Consider the following 25,236-nt stretch of genomic DNA (forward strand, 5'->3'; position numbering starts at 1 on the left):
TAAAAGTGGTATTTACCAAGTAAAACTTAAATTAAAAATAAAAACGATAATTTGTTTTTCAATATGTTGTGCGTATCGTTATCCTAAATATTGTTTTTTTACATCTCATCGTAGATGAAGAAGAATATGAAAGTATAGGCATTCGCAGGGCTTACGATCTGTCATAGGCTGGTTAAGTGACAGATATCAATGTTTAGATGTCAATATAAATAATTCATCTTCATATTTACTCTTGTATGACGTACTGCTAGTCCTAAAATTATCACCAATAGCGCTCCATCATCGAGATATTATGATAGACGTAGGTTAATTATTTGAAGTATTTTAATAATTAATAACGAATTTGTTAAATAAATATTGCCACAACGGTTACTTCGTGCATTTCGCAATTTGACGCGATCCATAGTTTGTATACGAAACAATACACTCCACCTTTATTTATATACATATAATCGACACTGAAATTCTCGACCCCGTTCGCAAGATGCTCGCAGAGTCTACTCAAGCAGCATCTCTCTGCAAATCTATCTCCGCCAATCAGCGTCCAATCTTGATGGCAAACACAATTATGATGTATGCCATGTCCCCCCCTCCCCGTGCCGCCCAGTCAACCCTTCCTGCGGCAAGACGGCGGCGAGGCCCTCCCTTCGGAGGGAGGGAGGGCTTCGGTAATGAAATTTTCACCCCCCACTTACAGGCGTCTTATCTTGTGGTTCGCAACTCTCCCGAGTTCAGGTCTCGTCAAAATATCACTCAAAAATTGTGACGAAAATATGTTAATAAGTCGTGTAATATATTATAACATTTTTTTTTAAAAACGCTGAAAACCTGAATATATTGTGAACCAGGCGATCGCCATAGATATTCCTCGAAAGACATCTAGAGGTAGACCAAAAAATCATGGATACTACAGGTAGATACCATGATTCGAAGGCATGGCCTAGGTGACGTTGTATATGATAGAAGGACCTACAACCTGAGGATGAGGAGACCTGACGCTAATAGTCCACAAAGACGATAAGTTGGGTTGGAGCCAGCAAGAAGAAGTGGTATTTTCCAAGTAAAATTAAAATTGATAATTTCTAATTTCCTCGAGAGAAAAAGGAAGACCGAAAAATTCATGGATACTACAGAAAGATACCATGATTCGAAGGTAATGGCCTAGATGACGTTGTATAATGTACAATGTATATGAGGCCCGAGGGCGAGAGCTGTTAATTTAAAAAAAATCAACATATCATTCCACAATGTTAATGAGGAATCAATAAATAAATAGCTTATATTTATGTTTTAATTTTTAAATCAAACACAGATTTTTTGAGTCTACTCAGTTGTATTTTATCAACAATTTTAGTGACAATTGTTTGAAAACATTGACATTGACATTCGTTTGAAAATGCCATAACGAGGCGAAACAACTGTCACAACATTAATTTTTATGTGTTTTTGTTAATAAAATACAACTTGGTGGACTCAAAAATCTGTCTTTGATTTAAAAATTAATGCATAAATTAAAATGGAGTTCTACAAATTAAACGCCAAATCAATACATATATAGCTTATATGTTAATTTGACGCGATTAAGTAGTGAGAAAGCCTTTATTGAGCAGATAACCTTTTATTTGGATGTATTCAAGATTCTGGCAGGATTTTTTCACACACTGAGAAACGCCTGAAAACTGTCAATTGTTAATTACTGTTTTCCTGAAATTTCTTCAGGAAATATTACACCCACTGCCAGTGTTTGTCTTCTGCCCACACAGCTCCTGAAACCGTCATCCACCTTGTACCATTTTGCGCACTTTATCCCACCTGCCTGAAACGCCGAAAGGTTTGCCGAGACTGATTGGATACGCCGGAGTTCGTCTCAACCAACAAACCGGGAGTGTTTTCATTACTGTTGTGTCGTCTTGTATCTCCGATAAAAAATATCCCGACGCGATCTCATACAGCCCTGATACTATAGAATTAACGACGCCTCCCCCCACGCGAGGGTGAAGGGTTGATCGTCTTGTGATATTGTTAAACAATTCTGATCACCCCCTCCGAAACCACTTAATACGAACCTGCACCCCTGTCTTTTGAGGCTCTGTTTTTTCATTAGTCTGCCTTTGTTTCGTGATTTTAACGTAATAATTTTTAACCGTTTTAAAAGCCTTTGTAATTTTTTCACTGAAATTCTCGAAATCGTGATTTTTGGTAATATTTTTAATATTGAAAGTATTGGTAATATTTTTACAATGAATCGCTAGTTGACTGGCATTGTTGAATTTTCTTTTTTTTTAATATAATTTAAATCTTACTTCACATACGTTGTTTGAATATGATGAGAAAAGCATCAAAATACGTGCCAGAATAGATTTTAAGAAATATTGGTATTTACCAAGTAAAACTTAAATTAATAATGGACAGATATTACCACAAATTGACTGTCGAATCAGTCAACGATATTTTTTTTATTATCTTTATAGTAAATTGGGATTCGCGTAGTCTGGGTATTGTTATAACATCAAAGGGGTTAGTATGACCTTGCAATATGCATGTGGCAAGAGTGAAGTTTTAGTAGCACGCTCTCTTCATCTCGTGGGAAAACATGAAAAACCACTCTTTGAGGGATGTCGAACCTGCCCCAACGTTCCCGCCCCCTCGCGCGACACGCCGCTCGGCCATTATCTGATATTCAATATCACAAATGACGTATTACTTTCATAGCCAATATCACAAGTGCCGTATTACTTTCATAGCCAATATTATAGATCCATCATCCTCCGTTTTTCGTTTAGTACTACATACCTTCCAAGCTTGTATATAATGGGTGTAGAGTTTATGTTCTGACAAAATTCTTTATTTTGAGGTCGACTTTTAATAAACGAAACTTTCTGTAATGATGGGGATTCTTCTTCTTTCTGTGCCACTTGTAACGAAGATCGGCGATCATCATGGCTATCTTCAATTTTGATGCTGCAGCTCGGAACAGAGATTCGGTGCTTCTGCCAAACCATTGTCTTAGGTTTTTCAGCCATGATGTCCTTCGGCGTCCTTGAGTTCTTCGCTCTTCAATCTTTCCTTGCATGATTAGGTGGAGAAGACGATATTTTTCATTTCTCATGACGTGTCCGAAGTACATCAGCGCACTCTGCTTGATGGTTGGTAGGAGTTCCTTATTGGTATTCATCCGTCTCTAGGTTGGTGACCGGATCACGCCATGACACTCGCAGGATCTTGCGATAGAGACCCATCTCATACGCCTCTATTCGGTTTTCCAGTGCCTGTGTGAGTGTCCATCCCTCCATTCCATAGAGAGCAATTGGGAAGACATAGCACTTCAACATACGTTTCCGAAGTTCAAGGTTTAAGTTTCGGGACAAAAACACTTTATTCATTTTGGCAAAGACATTTCGGGCCAGCTCTAATCTGCATGATGGGGATTGACCGGAGTCATTTCGTCGTAACGTAACACGTTACGATGCGAGCATTCGTATGTCAGTACAGCGAGCCGAGCTCGTTCCTTCAGTACTTCAACCGATATCGGATGCTCGCTGCGTATGTTACGTAATGATGAAATGCTCCAGTCAGTCCCCACCTTAAAGATAAAGGAACTTTCGTGTCGAAATTATGAAACTTCTTCTTCTTTTTCTTCTCTAACCTGTTCTCCACTGCTGGATATGGGTCTCTTCTGTATCCTTCCATTCCCTTCGGTCTGTTGCTGTATGCAGTCAGTTTCTACCCCCCGCAGTGACAATGTCGTCGGACCACCTTTTTTGAAGTCATCTAAAAATTTTAGGAGTCCACCTTGTAGGGTCTTATCTTGCAATATGTCCTGTCCATTGCTTGAGCTGATCCATGATATCCGCTTTCCTGGTTCTGTTCCTAATTTCTTCATTTCTCATTTCATCTCTCGGGTTAAGCCAAGCATGGATCTTTCCATAAATCGCTGTGTGCATTTGAGCTTCTCTGCGTTTCTTTTTGTCAAATCCATTTTCTCTAGAGCATATGTATTCACTGGCAATATGCAGGATACGGGCCATCTTTGAGGTCTTCCGACGCCTCTTTTATTTTCCTAAGGTCTCCATCTCAATAAAATTGCTGTCCATCTTGTACACATAGTACCTACACGTCCGTCCCTTAATATGACAAGGTTCTTGTCGAAACAGGCTGGAGAAAAATTAATGTGCTAAACAACAAAGTTTGAGTTTTATTTTATAAACCGTATAAGGTGCTTGAAATTGCATCGAAATACGTGTCACAATAGATTTGAATAAATAGTGGTATTTATCAAGTAATATTAAGGTAGAGGAAAGGCAATTGAGATGATATGGGCACATAGAACGTAGAGAACCTGAACATATTGTAAACCAGGCGATCGCCATGGATCTTTCTCGAAAGACATCTAGAGGAAGACCAAAAAATTCATGGATGCTACAGAAAGGTAACATGATTCGAAGGCATGGCCTAAGTGACGTTGTATATGAGAAGGACCTACAATCTGAGGACGAGGAGAGCTGACGCTAACAGTCTACAAAGACGATAAGTTGGGATAGAGCCAGCAAGAAAAAGTGATATTTTCCATGTGAAATTTTAATTAATCATTTATATTTCATCCCTGGGATAAAAATCATGGTTTTGGTTTAAAAAATAAATAAAAATAATGAATAATTTAATTATAATCCTAAATCGTTGCGAGTGAAATTTCCGTTTTCCCATTTCAACTTTCGGCATGCTAGTTCTGATAGCTTTTGTTGAGAAAAATTAAATATCAACAAGTGAAGCTCGTCTAAATGCAAATGAGAAGCCGACTGATGCTGCCAACTTGGCGCTCCTATCTACGGGTAGCGCTAAATCTAATTATTATTAAACCCACAAACCTCCTTCAGGGTATAACTTAGACATTATCATGTTTTCAATTGAAATTTTACTTGGTAAATACCACTTTATTCTTAAAATCTATTGTGACGCGTGTTTCGATGCATTCCGCATCATTTTCAAACACCGTATGTGGAGCTTATTCTTAATTTTAGGGTTGTGTCTTTTGGACGTTGAAGGATGAACAGGGGGTAGGAGCTGTTTTTATTATTTTTAATTATCTATTTATTTTTAATTAGTGGGAACATAGACATACGAGGCATTAGTCATTGCCATATTATTATTTAATTATAACCTAACTATGAGTATTTCAATGTTTTGGAATTAGTACATAAACCCTGAGGATGACAAGGTTCTTGTCGAAACCGGTTGGAAGAAGTGTACCAATAAAAAGTGGTTAAAACAAAGTTGTTTTATTTTATAAAGTTTATAAAATGTGCCACAAAGTATCTGCGAAAAACATTCAAGAAATGTTAGTTATTTTAGATAATTTAATCCGGATCTTTTATATTTTAACAAAATTATTCGTTAATATTCCACTCTGCTGTGTAAACGTCTACTCCGCCATCCTCGGGTCTAATATGTTTGCCGAAGTCAAATCTAATTACGGCTAAAGTTCCGTTTGCTCAGCCAAAATTTAATAATCTATCCCGCGATTTCTTTCCCAGTTCCTCTCCATACTTCCGCTCTTCCTTGTTTACCCGACCTTCCGGCCCTCAAACGTAATGACATTCTGCCCGTATTGAGAGTTCATTAAAATCACACAACCAGAATCCAGATCCCTGTTCACAAATCTGGCTTTTTCCACTTAAAAAGTTATTTGAAAAAAATAAAAATAAAGATAGTATTTTTAGGCATTTTTCGGTATGTAAAATGATTCGGTAAGGATCTGACACATCGCTCACTCCTTTCAAGAACGTCATAGATAAAAAACATGATTTTTCAGGAGACCGTTTTTAAAGTTTAAAAATTTAAACACGATATATTAAAAATAAATATCAAGGCGCTTATGGAACTTTTTACTGTGCAACAGATCTTTTTAGATAAAACCTGGAGGTTTTTTTCTCCATTTGAAAAATGTTTGGTATATTTAAAAAAATAATTAAACAATACCTTTTCTTCAAAATGCAAAAACAACATTTTCTGCCCTGTAGCGGGTAAATATTAAATTAAAAGTATGCCGCTTTCGCTGGGATATAGTACATTTTCTGGGCATTCCGAAACCGAATTGACGATTTTTTATTTATGACGTTTTTGAAAGGAGTGAGCGATATTTGAAAAGGTCTCCGCTAAATAAAAAGCATACTTAAATCAACAATAGATACTGCCGCGAACTTGTTATTCTTTTCACGGTTTGTATTTCTCTCTTTGCTTTAAATCATGGGTCGGCAACCTGCGGCCCGCGGGCCGCATGCGGCCCGCGAGACATCTTGGTGCGGCCCGCGAGATTCCCGCCGCAACGCACATGACGGACGATATTATACACAATCGAGTGAAAGAAAACTACAAGGATTTAAAAAGGTTTGCTCAGCAAATAATTACTATGTTTGGTAGTACATATATTTGTGAACAAACTTTTTCAATTCTGAATTATCGAAAAAACAAACACTGTTCTCGGTTATCGAATTCACATTTAGACGCAATACTACGCGTCTCTACTTCAAAAATGCAAGCTGATATTAAAAAACTTGCAAGTCAAATGCAATCACAAAAATCTCATTGATTTTATTAAATACAATAAATGTCGTTAAAATATACACTTAGCGTTTTATTTTTAAAACTAAAATATTTGTACATAAATATTGTATGTATACCTACTGCAAGTGCGGCCCGCACTGATCCCCATGAAAAATATTTGGCCCTTTTACAACAAAAGGTTGCCGACCCATGCTTTAAATGATCTAATCCAAAAACCGACTTGTTTTTATGAAGTCGTTATTTAATTCGGTCACCCATATCTACTCGTAAAAAAGGCATTAATTATACAGTAAAATGCGTAGGTACACATATGTCATTCAAAAGCAATTTAAGTATTTTGTGTATTTAAAATTTATCATGTAAGTATTTCGGCTCAACACAGGCTATGCCTAAAGAGCGAAAATACAGATAATTTTTATGTACATGTATAATATTTTAAATAAATAAATAAAATTAAATAAAAGCATTTTTAATTTTCTGGTATGGTAATATAACACTCTCCTTATAATTCATCGTTCACTTTGTGTAATACCACTTAATAGAACACTACCACATCACTTCCGATTTCGAAATAACTATTCCATCATCAGGTGACATTCGAAATATTAATGTGGGGAGTGACCGGAGCATTTTGTCGTAACGTCGCTCGCGGCGAGCATCCGAAACTATGGATGGAGCGCTCGGCTCGCTGTACTGACTATACGAATGCTCGCATCGTAACGTATTACTTAACGATGAAATGGCTCCGGTCAGTCCCTACCTTAATTCATTTTTAAAGCTTATATTAAAAAAAATAAAAAATACTTGGAGTAGATTCTTCTCTGTTTGTTGGTGTAACAGATTATATTGTTGGGTAATATATCCTAAATTAATCAAGGTTGAATTCTATGTTGAATTCTATATAATGTGGATTGAATTCTACATTTATTTATGTATATCGTAGTCGTACAGGAGAAAGTGACCAACTAACAAAAGGTAAAATGTTCAGGAGGGCCATTTAAGTCACTTTTGCTTGGCAAGAAAATAAACATCAATGCAGTTAGTCATTTTTACCATGCCAATATATTATACTTCCAAGTTTAAAATCCTTTGGGATGTTTTCAGGGCAATATTAAGCTAGTAAGATATCAAATAGTCAATGATCACGTTTTTGTAAGAAATGCACTTGGTCACTAAGACATTATCAAACACTCGAGAGTGTTTGATAATGTCTTAAGAAGACGAAACGCGTCACGTATTAACATAAACATTAATAAATGTAGAATGCAATCCAATAAACCTTGTTTAATTTTGGATATATTACCCAACAATTCAATATGGAATTCTACCAACTGTCTGCAGTTACAATAAGTAACAGATTGTATTTCCTTCCGCAGTTACGTCATCGGCTCTGGTCTAGTAGACCTGGTCTCCCAAGTCTGCAGCAGCGCCGAGGATCCCACGTCTCCCGGCGCTTGCGACATGCTGGAATCATCTCTGGATCTTCTCGCGGCCATCACGGATCGGTGTGCCAGAGACCTGCAGGTAATCTCGAACACATTTTATTTTCCTGTCCTTACTTATATACAAAATCCAAAATCTAGAAAGATCCATGCATGGTTTAAGCCTGATGGATAAAGTAAGAATTGAAGATATCAGTAAGAGAACCAAAACAGAGGATATCATGGATCGCGTGGCAAGACTCAAGTGGCAATGGGCGGGACATATTGCAAAACAAGACTCCACAAGCTGGACCCCAAAAAATTTAAGATAGAGAAAAAAAGAGTCGTCTAACTAACTAACTAACATCGCCACACCACTCTGTCCTTGCAAACATTCTTCGCCTCTTCCACGTTCATGCATCTCCTCATACATGCCCGCCGATTGTTTCGACTCCTAACCTGACCACTTTCCAGTATTTGGCATACCTGATCGTGCCTTGTTTTTCTCGGTCTTCCTCTGCTCCTTTTCCCAATTACATTCGCCTCACAAATTTGTTGTACCGTTCTTTCCTCACTCATTCGTTCTACATGTCCAAACCATATCAACACACCTTTCTTAATTTTATCGATACAATTTTTAAAATAAAAAGAGTCGTCTGAAGACCCTAAAAGAGATGGTCCGTCGCTGTGGGGGATAAAAACCGGCTGCAAACAGCAACCGACTGAAGGAAATGGAAGGATACGGAAGAGACTATATCTATATCCAGCAGTGGAGGACAGAGGGCACATGAAGAAGAAGAAGATACAAAATGACAAATGACAACACCGTGGCAGAAATCAAGTGAGGATTCGTATTGACATCTCAACATAGATGAAGATGAATATGAAAGTCAGGGTATTTACAGGGCTTATTACATATCTTAGCCTGCTTAAGTGATCACTTTAGACAACATTTACCAATCTACCCTTGTATATGACAGAAAAGCCTAGAGACAGTTTGTGGACTCCATATGCTTCACCTAGGGAGCGGATATGGTTTAATTAACCCTTGTATGACATTCATACTGCTCAATTTTTTGAAACCCCTCGATATATTATTAATCTCATGACAGAGCACATATGAGTTCACAACCCAGATTTGTGAATAGAGTTTGGACACACTCAAAATGTTGTGAAGTAAAGGATATCTTTATTTATCTAAATTGGGTGCGTGGCATATCACATATTTTCTGTTTAGGAGTAAGATTTCAAGAATTCACGATAAAAAATGCAAAATATAAAAACAAAGCAATAAATAATATCGATACCAGGAATTTTAAAAGTGCAAGCGAGGGCCTAATCCAAACGGCGCAGAAACAAAGACATTAAATTTGATTACACGACTGTTTTACGGTCCGCAACAAGAGACGCCATAGTTTCAGTCGTCCGGCAAGCGTGGAACATATATTATTTTACACTGCAATTCGACGAATTCCCAGTCAGCTATAAATCATATTACTAACTGCCATTGTTCTCCGCTCGGCTCACACGTGCACGGTTGGGAGGTACACAGGCCAGTCAGTCGGCAGTCACGTAGTCACTTCTCCGCTTCCCGTTCGGTGGATCAGTCGCTCCAGCGCCAGCTCTCCTGCCAGTCGCGATGCCGTGGACCAGAAGTCAGCCATCTTGCCACGTTTGTCTGGACCTCGAAGCCAAGAGTGTTGATTTGACCCTGGTATCGTTTGAGTCAACCTCAAGGACTCCAGATCGTACAGATGTGTAATTATAGTAAGTTTTTCTTCCGTTTTTTTTCTTGTGACGCTTCTCCAATTAAGTTTGCCACGTGTCTTATTCATTTGACACTGGTATCAATTGAATTAACCAAAATAACTTCAGATCGTTCAGATATGTAATTGTAGTAAGTTTTTCTTCCATTTTGTTGTTTTTTCTTGTGATGCTTCTCGAATTTGGTTCGCCACGTGTCTCTAATATCTGTATCCTAGATGAAGATAAATTCACCACGTCGAATGCTGCCGGACAATTCCACAATTATGGTGGCAGGATTTCCCTTTTCTGTGTGTTCTTCGTCTTCTTCTTCTTCGTGTGTCGTGTCAGGTCCCCCCGTCGTTTGAGAGTATGTGGCCTCGTCGTTGGCAGCTCTAAACAGCGCCATAACTGTTCTGATCTTTGTCTAATCTCGTTTATTGAGGATCTAGGAGATTTACCTTCCTCGAAAAACATCTAGTGGAAGACCAAAAAATTCATCAATGGCACAGAAAGATAACATGATTCGAATGCATGGGCCATGGTGACGTTGTCTATGATAGAAGCATCTGTGACCTGGAACCAAAGAGAGGTGACCCTAACAGTCAACAAAGAACGATAATTTCGGATGGATTCAGGAAGAATAAGAAGAAGAAGTGGTCTGATATATATATATATATATATATATATATATATATATATATATATATATATATATATATATATATATATATATATATATATATATATATATTCTGCAGCGTCTTCCTGCTGCCTATCATGGCACTCTCAGTCTTCTCAACTCTCAATATCACCATCTTTGGTAAATAGTATCAATCTGATGGCTTGACTCTGGCCAGTGTCTGCACACGACGGATTCTTCAGTTCTTTGGGCACGTTGCACGTGGCAATAAGAATAGTTTGGAACGACTCTTTGCGATTGGTAGCTGGATGGGAAGAGATGGAGAGGAAGATCCCCACACGATGGACCGATCAAATTAAGGTGGCTGGAGAACTACGTGCGGCGCAGTCAAGGGATAGCTGGAGAAGAGTCATTGCTCCGACATGGGTCACAACCCTCAGTAATAAGGAATAAGACGGGGAAGAAAATCACTCTAGGAGTGTTGCACCATATCTTCTTGTTCCTGTGCCGTATCAGGTCACCCCCTACGTTGGCATTCACCCTGGCGAATGCTTCTCCATCTTACGCGACAATGAACAGTTTCCACATGCCTCATCCTGGTCCAATCTCTCATGTTGTTTGCCTTTTACCAGGACCACGCTGCCCCTTAATTTTCCTCATAAGTTTCGTTTAAAACAAACTGAACCTCTCTCCCCGCAGAATGCAACGGTTGTCTATTTGCACCATGTAGATGTTGATGTTGTGTTCTCCGGCAGACGGACGCGTGCTCGCGGCTGGGCGGCGCGCTGCGCGCCACGGAGATGGGCGGCTGCCTGCGCTGCGTGTGCTGCGCGCTGGCCGGGGCGCCCGAGGCGGCCGCGCTGCCCGCGCCGGCCCTGCGCCTCGCGGCCGCCGCGCTCAAGCTGCTCACCGCCTCGGCCGACGCGGACCTGCCCGCCTATCAGGTCAATATTCATCCAATTATATTTCAAGCTGTTTTTTCTCAGTGGATTGTGACATTAATAAAATAATAATCATAAAATCCTTATCCGCACCCCAATGGTGCATAGGGCACTGCGTCATATTAACGCAGTGTTATCTTGATCGTTTACACATGAAGGAAAGGTGATCAGCCCTCCGCTTCAGGTACTAGTTCAGGGTAATATTGAATAAATATTACAGTGAAAGATCACACTCTACACGCGCTGTTTATACCGAATTTGTTTCCGATATTCACAAAATACCTCCGATGTACCCGATATTTTTTATTATTTTTTAAATCAATGCGTAAATATGTTCTGGAGGAATACTTAAAAGCTTAGCCTTGCATTTATTATATTAAAAAAGATATTATGGTTACTATGCAGATATTATGGGAACACAACACCGTGATGGGAAGGTAAAAATTCTAATTTATACTATTTTAACGATTTATTGCGTAACACTTAAAATGTCTTCAATTTGATCTAGACAAATTTAATAAATAAATAAAAATAAGTACCTACTTTAAGTGCAAAGTTTTGTCCGCCTCTGTAGTGTAATGGTCTGCACGCTCGGCTACCGCTCTGGAGGTCCCGGGTTCGATTCCCAGGGGGGGGTCAAATAAATATAAGTGATTTTTTCACTCTAATATTTATTAAATATTACCCTGGACTGGTACCTGAAGCGGAGGGCTGATCACTTTTCCTTCGCGTGTTTACGATCAAGATAACACTGCGTTTATATAATGCAGTGCCCTATGCACCATGGGGGTGCGTATAAGGGTTTTCACCTACTTTAAGGGGCGTAATGTTAAAATGCATCGCTAGTCAGAACGGATCGGCGAACGCATCATCTGTATGCTCGTCAGCGGTTAGTATCTCGCCGGAGATATGTTGCCGAGTTTGCTTTGGGGGGTGATCAGTTTGCGCAAGCCTCCCGTGGCCGGAGAGCAAACATTATTAGGTTTTATTAATTTGTTTGGCGAGGGTGGCTTCCTGCTACCCCAGGCCGGTATCTCTCTCCATTCTGCCGGTAATTAGGGAACCGAGCGAGGCCTCGTCTGCAATCGGGTCTTTATAAATCCAATATCACCCCGGACTTGTACCTGAAGCGCAGGATCAATCGTCTTGTTTTGACGTTATTAACCCTTTCCGGTCCATAAAAAAATTCAAAAATTCCACCAGGTCCACAATAGATTTACAGCGTTACAGGGTTAAACAATACGTCCAAGTTTTTTTTTTTTTAAATAAAACTACACTTGTGTTAAAAATTTATTTTTATTTTGAATGTATACAATCTTGTCTGTTATTATTACATTTTACACTAAATACGAGTGAGAAAAAATATGTTTGCATGTATTTTAACACTAAACTGATGAAGAAAAAAATGTCGAATCACATTCGACATAGGAATCACCGGAATAAAGTCGATGTCGAATGACAGTCGACATAGGACCGGAAAGGGTTGAAGATCTAGAACACCGCTTCTTTCTTTTGCCTTATGCACCAGTGGATGATTAGTATAAACAGAAGGTAAACTGGAAATGCACAACGAATTTTTCGGCACCAATATATTATTACCATAGGATGTAAAGAAAACTAAGGATTAAAGTAGACTATAGCAGTCGAAATGTGATCACTCAGACCAATGTGAGGCAAGACATTGTTTGTTTCGGGTTGTGGTCCCGTGGTTAGTGTCACGGACTCTTAATTCAGAGTTTCTCGGTTCGAACCCACTCTACCACAATTTGATACCTATTTCTAATAATGAGCCGCTTAGGCTCACAGAAATAGTATGAAATTTAAATATTTGTGTAAATAATAAAAACACAAATATTTCACTTGAATAAAAAATGGTTTTTGTATGTTAGATGTTCTAATGGTGGAATTTGGAAAGAATACAGAGCTGAGATATGCATTATCGATAAAATTATGAATGGTGTGTTGAGTTGGTTACGACATGTGGAATTAAGCAAACGTAGAAATAAAAGCATCGAAGTAGTCAGGAGTCGAAATAATCGGCGAATGTGAATGTGGAAGAAGCGAAGAATCTTTGCGAAGAAAGAGTGGTGTGGCGTTCTATCTTTTGCCTACCCCTGCGAAAAACCGGCGCGATGGTTAGTTAGTTAGGCCAGTATATTTGTTGACATTTTCCCAATTTTCTAGTATTTATGTGTTCATAACTTTGCTGCGGCTATGCAACACAGAGTATCGGGCTCCTGCTTGAATGTGGCCATTCCTTATTATTTTACGCCATGCATCTTCTAGTAAAATGTTACCGAATTACTTTATTTCGAAAATTAAAACCTGTCATGAATTGGAAAGTCGAAATTCAGTCTAAAGTCTTCAGTTATAAAGATTAGTACAAAATATTTAGTGTAGATCTAGCAAATGAACACGTATTTATGAGAGAAAATGTGTGTAAGAAGGTAGCATAGCTTTTAATGATCCTGAGAGGACAATATGCTCACCATTCGACTTCTCAACACAGATTTTAGTTGCTAGAAAGTGCACAAGCCAAAGACGTGTTTTTTCGTGTTACCCCTTTGTGTTGTCTACATAATCCATGGCAAACAAATAAACAATATACGTATCCAATAACATCCCCCCGCCGATCAACCCTTCTGCACACTCGGAGCCAAGTCCGCGGGCTGTACCCTGTATCATATCCCAATGTTTGCGTTTGATTAGCGAGTTATTTCACCTATTACTAGCGCTGTTTATTCAACAAGGCATCTCCGGCAACCGTAGTATCGGATGGAGCATACTGCTAAGCAAAGAAGGAACTTTACCACATTTTGACATTCGTTTGAAAATGCCACGACTGGGCGAAACGATTCGGCTGTCCAAACTTAAAACACAGTAAGGGACATTTTTTTGCATTCTTCGACTAAGTAGATTCTATAATTTATATTTGAAGCACTAACTTTGCGATTTTCCATTTTATAATTAAAATGTAACTTTGTTTTAAAATCACTATAAATATTTAATTAAAACTTAATTATAATGTCTACCGGTTTCGAAGCTAACCAAGCTAAGTAGCGGTTACTTTCTCTTAACGGTTAGATTCTGTTTTGAATATTGAAAGCATTTACTTTATGGATCATATTGATAAATTTTATTTTAAGAAATAAAAAGACTTCGTTTGTTCATAAATTAAACCCTGAAGAGGGCAACAGGTTGTTGCCGAAACTAGTTGGTTGTTAATAAAAATGTGAGTGAATCAAAAAACAAAGTCTTTTTATTTCTCAAAATAATATAAGTAGATTCTAGTTAGTCTAAAAATGCAAAAAAAAAGTTTTTCAAAAAAAAAGTTCCTTACTGTGTTTTGAGTTTGGACAGTCGAATTGTCACAATATGAATGTGTTTTTTAAAAAATAATATACAACCCAGTATAGTCCGCCTCCGTAGTGTAATGGTCAGCACGCTCGGCTACTGTTCTGGAGGTCCCGGGCTCGATTCCCAGGGGGGTCAAATAAATATAAGTGATTTATTCACTCTAATATTTTTTGCATATTACCCTGGACTGGTACCTGAAGCGGAGGGCTGATCACCTTTCCTTCGTGTGTTAACGATCAAGATGACACTGCGTTTGTATGATGCAGTGCCCTATGCACCATTTGGGTGCGGATAAGGGTTTGAAAAATAGACCAAAAAAATAAGTGTTTGATTTAAAAATCAATTCATAAATGTGTCCTTATACGTGTTCGCAAATCTGGATTTATTTATTACATTTTTGATATCTCCAGATAGATGAAGAAGATAAGTCTGGGTATCGCATGTATTGTGTCACGAGATTGATCAGTATACAGTAAACCGCCTATAACGTTGCGATGAGTACAGCTTTATCGTAGAGAATGTTATAGAGGGTATTTGTTTTTTAATTGTATTTTTAATTAATAATGACTCATTTGAATTAGTTCCGCTGGTTAAAAAGTAAAAATACTATTTTTTTTTTATTGATTTGGCGTTTAATTTGTAGAACTCGATTTTAATTTATGTATTAATTTAAAATCAAACTCTACTTACTTATAACCCTTATCCGCACCGAATGGTGCATAGGGCACTGCATCGAATCGACGCAGTGTTATCTTGATCATTACTTACATGAAGGCAAGGTGATCACTCTTGCGCTTCAGGAACCAGTTCAGGGTAATATTAAATAAATAGTACAGTGTAAAATCACTAATATTTGTTTTCACCCCCCCTGAGAATCGAACCCGGGACCTCCAGCACGGTAGCTAAACACGCTGACCATTACACCACGGAGGCGGACGAAAAAAAATCAAACACAGATTTTTTTAACAACTGTCACAATATTAATTTTTTATGTGTTTTTGTTAATAAAATACAACTCGTAGACTAAAAAATCTGTGTTTGATTTAAAATTAATACATAAATGTAAAAATACTATTTAAAACATTAACCCCTTATAGCGTTCCCTCCGATAACGCGGTACCTATCTCAACGTTATAGGAAGATTTACTGTATCTAGGAGTTCCAAGAATTTTAGAAGTGTGGTTGTCAATCATGGGTAGAATTGGTGAATGTTGCACGTGTGTAAAGTGATTGCATAACCAGCCTAAGGTCGTAAGCCCTGTAAATACCCACACTTTCATATTCTTCTTCATTTATGTTGAGATGTAAAGAAAGATCTTGCTGAAATTATTGACGAGCAATTCAGAAAAAAATATTTCCTTAATTGATTCGGCAGTCACTTTGTGGTAAAATCTATCTATTTTTAATTAATGTTTTACTTAGTTAATTTTTTAAAAATATTTCCTGCTAAATGTATGCTCCTAATTAATCGCTGTACCCTTAGATATCAAAGGATCCTCTGAAACTGTTGATGGATAGATTATCACGAAAATAATTTAAATAAAATGGAAGGTTTTAGAAATATTTTACACGTATGCGAACATTATAGTAGATTAAAGCCGTGTTTTATACAACAATATTCTTCTTTATCCATATCCGCTACCTATGACTTCCGTATTCTTCTTCATCTATGGTGAGATTTCAGAAAATAGTAAAATAAAAAAATAATAAAACCCTTATCCGCTCCCCAATGGTGCATAGGGCACTGTGTCATATTAACGCAGTGTTATCTTGATCGTTTACACATGAAGGAAAGGTGATCAGCCCTCCGCTTCAGGTACCAGTCCATGGTAATATTGAATAAATATAACAGTGACAAAATCACTTATATTTATTTTACCCCCCTTGGGAATCGAACCCGGGACCTCCAGAACGGTAGCCGAGCGTGCTGACCATTACACTACGGAGGCGGACAAAAAATAGTAGTTAGTTAATAATGAATGACGAATGATCCATCACCAGAATGGTGAACGTTTCATAGAGAGTATGAAGTGATCACTTATACCAGGCATTAGGTACAGCAACGTATTTTACGATAATATATTTTTCAGACGGTTAATTGCCTTGTGATGTGTATCCTTACGCGTCACCTTCACGGATCTTTCTCGAGATTCCCAAATCATTTCCTCATTTCCCGATTTCACGTTACCGCAAGCTCCCCTTGTTTACCCGAGCCCGCGCGTGCGCGATGCGCCGCGTGCCAGTCCGCCCCCTCTCTCGGGGGATGTCGCCCCCCCTTCCACCCTTATCCCCCACCCCCCGCACGCTACCGACGACCGCAAGATCAGTACGCCCCCGAAGCGACGTCACGGCGCTCTGGTGAATTTTCTCGAAATATGCAACGAAAAACGATCACTTTTGAAAAACGATCAATTTTGAAAATACACAAATATAAAGAGACAATGAGTCGTGTAGAAAAAAATAAAATTGTCGTTATGAGATTTTGGGTGTCCAAATCCTTTGTCACAAATCTGGGTTTCTCCATTTATAAGTTTTTTTTTACATTTAGATATTTCAACACAGATGTTGAAGAATATGGGCGCTTGTGCACTACACGGAATTTTACTGTCCGGCAGTCCGATGTTGCATGAAAAAACGGATGATTGGCTTGTGCGCTTGTCCGTCTTTCTCCGGATCGGTGCGCGTGAACTCGATCAAACTTCGTAGTCGGACAGTAAAATTCCGTGTAGTGCGCAAGCGCCCTATGGAAGTCTGGGTATTTGCAAGGCTTACGATACACAGACGAAGAAGAATATAACTGTCATAGGTTGTTTAAGTGATCACTTAATATAGTATAACATTCACTATTCTACCCATGACAACCACACTACTCACTACACACTACAACTATTTTTTGGGACTCCTACGTTTCTACTGCTACCTAATTTTCTAGTTATTGTCGTTGAAAATATCGTCAAACGCAACGAATTCGGTTGCGTCTGTTTCCATTTACAGCACATGGGTTCTGGGTATACGGATAAAGGTATGATACAGCGAGTGGGGTAAGAACGGTATGGCCAGATAAGGATATGATAAAGGATCTATGTTATGACTGGTCGTAAGTCCTTTAAATACTTAGAATGCCATTCTCTTCTTCATCTATTTTGAAATGTCAAAAAGTAAAATTATCTCTTCGGGGTAGAAACATTTGTGAACGAAGATTTGGACATACCCAAAAATGTTGTTATGTAATTGCTATTTTTTTCTTTGAACTGGCTTTAAAATATCAGAAGGCAAAAGGCTAAAGTATTCATTTTTTATTTTTTATTATAAGTTTTTTTTGTTTCAATTGCATTAAAGTATGTTAAATGACATCGAGTATAGTAAGTATCCTTAGTTCGACGATCGACTCAATATAGTCACCGGATATTCAATTATGGTTACTTGGTTCGCGGTCGGGGGAGTATTGAATTTAGTTTCGGGACAAACTGGACGACTCTAAACTTCGCAGAGCTGAGATGGGGTGTAGAGGTAGAGAGGAAATAAGGTTAGCGAGGGTATTGAGTTAAGAAAGTGTGACCGGAATAAAGCAGGGTGGAAGAACAACTTTTTAATATACTGGATCGGAAGACGACAGTCAACAGTCTGGCTTCTCCTGAGGAGTTTTACGTGGTTTTCTCCCAGCAATGAGCAAATGCTGACAAATTCCTGATTACCCCTTACTAGATTATCCCTCCTGTTCCCAACACAGATGATAATAAAATATTTATTGTAACTGCAGACAGAGTGTAGAATTCCATATTGAATTGTTGGGTAATATTTCTAAAATAAAACACGGTTTTTGGGTTGAATTCTACATTTATTTATGTATACGTGACGCGTTTCGTATTCTTAGGACATTATCAAACACATGTGTTTGATAGTGTCCTAAGAAGACGAAACGCGTCACGTATACATACAAATACATAAATATATGTAGAATTCAATCCAAAAAACCGTGTTTTATTTTGGATATATTACCCAACAATTCGAAAATAAAATTGCTTTTTTAATTTAATTTTTACTTAGCAAATACCACTTTTCCTTAAAATCTGTTGTGACAGGTGTTTCGATGCATTCCGCATAATTTTACACCTTACGTGAATAAACACCGTATTTACATACGGTATTTGAAAATGATGCGGAATGCGTGGAAACACGTGTCACAATAGATGTTGAATAGTGGTACTAAAGTAAAACTTAAATTAAAAAATGGATAGATTTTACCACGAAATGACTGCTGAAAATCCACTTGATGATCTATGAACCTTGTACATAATGAGCCAGGTAAATAATATATGTAACTAATTATCATCTAAAAAATGTCTACGGACACTCGGGTGTGCAGAGACGTTCATTCCATACAGACAGAAAGTAGTCCGTATCCTAACTTACCCGCGTGACATATAAAAACGCAACCAGTACCTACCCTACCTTACTAAGTAGTACCTAGCTTACCTTACTACCCATCTCTACTGCCTACCCTAATTAATTCTCTATGCACGCCACCGGTGGTACGTTCAGAATCGCAACCTGGCAACCATAGGTACAGCGACAACACCCAACCTTGTGAGGTCGCTCCGCCTCGGGTCGCCACTGTTATCAACAGCCTGAAATGACGAATGCGTTTTATCGGCAGGATACACTTTCGGGAGGAGCAGCTCTCCAGTTCAGGCATATGGTGTCCCGGCTGCTGCGACACGCCGCACGCGCGCCCGACAACTCGGACCGTCTCCTGCACGCGCTACTACCGGCTGTCGGCTACTTTGCTCTCAACAGAGAAGACAACCAGGTCAGTAATATACAAAAAAAAAATTAAAAAAAAAAAAAAATATATATATATATATATATATATATATATATATATATATATATATATATATATATATATATGTATGTATATATATATATATATATATATATATATATATATATATATATATATATACTATACTTAGTTAGCCAAACATGTTTTACAATATTTTTTTATACAATGAAATTAAAAATAATAAAAAATAACAATAAAAATAATGAAAAGAAACGGTGAAAGAAAAAAAAAGAAAAATTTGGAGATATGTAGATGAAGATTAGCTCGCTGGCTGGACATGCGGCAGCACTGTGGTCCAGTGCCGCCACATGTCCAGCCCCTATCTGTGCTCCACAAGCCGCTTTATGATGAGGTTGGAGCTCTTCATCAGCCTCTCCCGGAAGCCTGCCACTCGGTGCCTTAACAGGCCATCCCAATGTGGTAGGCGCGCTGTGGCAAACATACCACTCGCGCTGCAGTGTCGGGGTAGCTTCATTAAAGCTCTGTAACCGTTATTATAGCATATTTTCGTGTTCTTTAAGCTTCGTTGTGTAACCTTCGCCACAGCTCGCTACCGTACTGCTGCGTACACATGTAGTTTATTTTTAAATTAAAAATTCTTAGTCAGTTCCCACTCCTTCTTTCTCTCTCAATAGACGTTTTCGTTCACTCACACCCTTTGTTTAACTTTCATTCTGCATTCTTTCTACACTATTGTAACCGATTGTCGGGTTGCGGTCCCATGGTTAGTGTCGCGGACTCGCGGAGTCAGAGTTTCTCGGTTCGAACCCACTCTACCACAATGGATCACAATATCTAATTTAACATACTCAACATATAAATGATTGTATTAGACTCGTTTTGTGTTTATAACAGCCCACAATTTGATACCTATTTCTAACAATGAGCCGCTTTGACTCACAGAAATAGTATGAAATTGAAATATTCGTGTAAATAATAAAAACAAAAATATTTCTATTTAAAAGAAATAATAATAAAAATTTATACTCAGCGGAGATTTTATTCTTCACTGCTATACACTTTAACAAAGCATTCTTCTTCTTTTTCACTAATTCTTTGACTTCATTATCCCACCGCACATCGCCTTTTTTCTTCTTTGCACCGTTTTACCACACACTACCTTTGCAGATTCACACACACACCACCTTTGTAGATGTTACCTATGTAACACATGCTTAATAAAATATTGTATTAAACATAATATATATAATATTAATATCATACAATATTTTATTATAGTATATTAAATATAATTTAATATTCAGGTGTACCATATAAAACAGTTATTAAATGATATTTCAACTGATACTAACTTATAATATAAATAAATTGAGTTTGCAAGGCTGAGATAAGCATTATCGATAAAATTAAGAAAGGTGCGTTGAGATGGACATATTATCTTTTGACATCTCATCAAAGATGAAGAAGAATATGGAAGTCTGGGCATTTACGGGGCTGACGACCGAAGTAGCTCCTGTAATTGGAGATAATCCAGATTTTGTGAACAAGTATTGGGACACACTCAAAATGTTGTTGAGATGAACACATGAATCGTACGATTAAAGAAAGTACACTTATTTATGAGGCAAATGCAGTCGGAAATGGGAGCAGAGGAAGAGAAGACCGAATTAAACGTGTCATTTTCGAGTATGTCAAATACTTGAAAGCGACCAGGTTACGATTCGGAACAATCGGCGGGTATGCATGAATGTAGAGAAGTCGATTTTTTTTAAAAGATAGAGTGGTGTGACGTGGCGTTCTATTCTCTCTACCTACCCCTGTGGGAAGTGGCGTGATGGTTAATCGATTAATTAGTTTCTTGAACCCATGTTTTATACGTCGTTATACTAACATAACCCCTCCTGACAATCGTGAGAAACCAATTTTTTTATCCTCTTTTTCTTTCTAAATGAGTCTAAAATAATTCCATTTACCGCAAGTAAAACGGTTTACATCTCACATCCTCTCGTCCACCTGCGATTCTCACCTCCGTTCTCACCCAAACACCTGTGTTTCGTAACAACACGTGTGTTGGCATACGTGGGAACGCGTGTGAAGGTGCTTTCTTGCATTGTCTGACCACCGCTGACCGCCGAGCCCCTATCGTAATATCCGATATATTGTAATAAAATATGCAAACCGTCCATTTAAATTCAAATTCTATCAACTTCACCATCATACATCGCTCACTCGTTTCAATCGCCAATTTTTAGTTGTTCATGTTTTCGAAATGCCAGAAAATGTACTATATCCCAGCAAAAGCGGCATATTTTTAACTTAATATTTACCCGCTACAGGGCAGAAAGTGTTGTTTTTGCATTTTGAAGAAAATGTATTGTTTAATTATTTTTTTAAATTTACTAAATATTTTTCAAATGGAGAAAAAACATTCAGGATTTACCTAAAAAGATCGGGTGCATATTTAAAAGTTCAATAAGTGGCTTGATATTTATTTTTAATACATTTTATTATATTTTTAAACTTTAAAAACGATCTCATGAAAAAATTTTTTTTTTGATTTATGACGTTGGTGGAGTGAGCGATATCTGTAAGTTTTCATCCGTCAAGTGATTTCCGTTTCCGTGGTGTAATGGTTAGCGTGTTAAGTCCCGGGTTCGATTCCCAGGGGGGGGTGAAACTAAATATTAGTGACTTTACACTCTAATATTTATTTAATATTACCCTGGATAAGTCCCTGAGGCGCAGGAGTGATCGCCTTGCCTTCATAGTAAGTAACGATCAAGATACCGCTGCATCAATACGGTGCAGTGCCCGATGCACTGGGTGCAGATAAGTGTTGGAAGAAGATGTATGGTCATTGGCTGTGTACCTTTGAGTTCATACATATTTGGAGCGTTAGCGAACTCACAATCCAAAAAGTCACATTTCCAATATTGTACAAAAAAACTTTTAAATGCAAATCTGTTCTGTTTACTGTATTCTATCGAAATCTTAATTAAAGTTGCGACAAAACGTGACCAATCCTGTGTTAAACCAATATAAAATCGCACCAAAACGTAACAATTTTCCAAGCTAGAATTCCTGATTACTTTAAAATCATTTATAATGGAAATGTAACGTTCTAGTCAGGACCTCCACATATCTGACCCTAACACTTTTATGGACGTGTTTTTTGTTGTTGTTGCATTTTCGTTCTTCAAACTTCTCGGCACATTGGCGAATACAAAAAAAGTACCTCGTTATGCGTCTAGACGCTGCCATTGGCGCTCCCATATTGCTCGCTTCATTTCTTCGTTCCAGTGTGTATCGATGGTCCATAATTCATCTTTGCACACTGCATCCTTGTTATGCCCGACACCGGACGACCTGTGCGTCGGGCAAGGTGACTTTATTCGCGCGACGTTACCCGCATATACGCGCGCTTTGTTTTGACTTCCAACCGCCACTGGTTCGATACCCTCGTGTAACGAGAACGAGTGTTTCATCCTATTTTTTTGTTTTGAGGTTTAGTTTTTAAACTGGACACAATTTTTCTACAGACTGTCAATTTGACAGTTGACGGTTGATTTTTAGTTAGTACGTTTTGCCATTTCACCATGAATAGACTAAATGACCATTATGCGCGTCTCGTAGGTTCGGTGAATAGGCCGAAAACATTACTCAGCTTAATCTTCGTTTTGAACACAAAATTTTGTTCATCGATGAGGTACATTTTTGGTTAAATGGCTATGTCCATAAGCGAAATTACAGAATGGAGAAAACCCTGAAGCCTTTGTCGAGACGCCCTTACATCCATTAAAAGTCACTGTTTGGTGTGCTTTATGGGCCGGTGGAAAAATTGACCCATATTTTTTTAAAGTCGATACCGGTCAGAATGTTACTGTCAATGTAGAGCGCTATAGAACCATGATTACTGACTTCTTCGAACCTCAGTTGAATGACATTGACGTGACAGAGCTGTGGTTTCAACAAGATGGCGCAACATGCCACGCGGCGGGTGCCACCATCAATTTATTTCGGGAAATTTGAAATTTTATACGGTACCTCTAAACAAACATCCTATAAGTGGCTATTTTAATTTGTCTTTTGAGCTCGCGGTGAAGGATGTTATTGCTGTATAGGAATGGAAATGGAGGAGGATTGGTGGGTAGGGAATAAATAATAGCAGCAATGGCTAGAGTACTCGGAGTTGCTCTTTAATCCAAAAAATAAATTTGATTAACGATGACAACAAAAGTCTAAAAGTAATTAACTGCGAAGGATTATTTATGATAATTACTTTGTTATTTATGATTTTAAAAAAATGTATGGAGAAATAAATACTTGCTGAAAGAGAGTAAGGAGAGAATCTATAAGACCTGCGTAAGACCGATCTTGACATACGGCACGGAAGCAAGAGCCGACACCGCGAGAACAAAAAGCCTTCTTAGGACATCCGAAATGAAGACTCTGCGACCCATTGCAGGCCTAACACTTCGCGACAGGGTTAGAAACTCTGAAATAAATCTGCGATGTTGAAGATGTTGTGCGATGGGGAAGAGAAAGAAGACGTTTCCGGAGAAATCATTTGGGAAGAGCGAGTTCGGATCGAGTGGTGAGGATGGCAGCGGACAGCAGCATAAGCGGGATCAGACCCCCAGGAAGACCACCTATACGATGGAGGGATAGCTGGTCTTCCACCTCCGGAGCGGACCGGAGAATGACAGAATATAGTCCTAAAAAAAAAAGAAGAAGAAGACTTTCATTCATTTCACTGTACTGTACGCTGGGGGCATTCCGGTGTCTCGGTCGAACATTTCATAAATCTGACTAACCTTGTTATATATCTATTGTCTTAGTGAAATGTTAAACAAATTGGTACAACACTCTGCGGAGAGTCGAGTGCTAAAATAACACCCTTTATCTCGTCCATTAGCGGTCGCCCGCTCGAATCTGTGTTGATTCATATCTCGAATTGATTCGCTATATCGGGGTTTTATATATATATATATATATATATATATATATATATATATATATATATATATATATATATATATATATATATATATATATATATATATATAATTTATGTTTTTTTAAATGTTCAAGTACTATCTGCCCACTGATTGCAAACGGCTATATATGGTATCAAACGTTTTGATCAATATCACTAGTCCGTCTTTGGTCGGTTGGAAGATATTGCTTTTTAGCAATAAGCCCGCCAATGTACTTTTTTATTTTCTGTACATGAAGTTTAAACAAATAAAATAAATAAATAAATATATATATATATATATATATATATATATATATATATATATATATATATATATATATATATATATATATATATATATATATATATATATATATATCGTCATCCATACATGCTCTATCTTCCAATCATTTTAAACAGCTGTACATATACAGCAAATTGAACTCACATTAAAATTTTGACTAGTATTAGCAACAATCCAGCCAAAGTACCTACATATATTCTGCGAGAGAAGTTGATTAATAAATAAAGCCTTAATTACTCCTTCGCGATCCGTCAGTTTGGTCCGAAGTTGCTCTGAAGGCGTCCCGCATGTGCAGTGCGGCCCGTTTTGTTGCAATTAACGCAGTTAGCGCAGGTGTCCTCATCCTGCGGCCCGCACCTCCTTCGTGGATGGACATAAATAATAAAATACAAAAATAGCCACACGTAAATTATGACTCTCCAAAAGCCTATTAAATGTCAATTCATGGCGAAATCGGGTTGCATTTTATTTTTTGCAATTT

The 25,236-nt window shown here is 38.0% G+C and overlaps 1 protein-coding gene across 1 annotated transcript in view; it reads left to right on the top strand.

The window, feature by feature from the left end:
* Positions 1-25,236, top strand: part of LOC148299302 (uncharacterized) — a 91,540-nt gene that overhangs the window by 55,443 nt on the left and 10,861 nt on the right. Inside the window, exons 17-19 of the mRNA XM_088276218.1 lie at positions 7,938-8,085; positions 11,124-11,312; positions 19,324-19,476. Coding sequence (XP_088132344.1) covers positions 7,938-8,085; positions 11,124-11,312; positions 19,324-19,476 — 490 coding nt within the window. The remainder of the gene's footprint in view (positions 1-7,937; positions 8,086-11,123; positions 11,313-19,323; positions 19,477-25,236) is intronic.

The sequence above is a fragment of the Brachycentrus maculatus genome, unplaced genomic scaffold (assembly GCF_059751285.1).
Source record: "Brachycentrus maculatus isolate JH-2025_06_01 unplaced genomic scaffold, ASM5975128v1 h1tg001196l, whole genome shotgun sequence".
Lineage (NCBI taxonomy): Eukaryota > Metazoa > Arthropoda > Insecta > Trichoptera > Brachycentridae > Brachycentrus > Brachycentrus maculatus.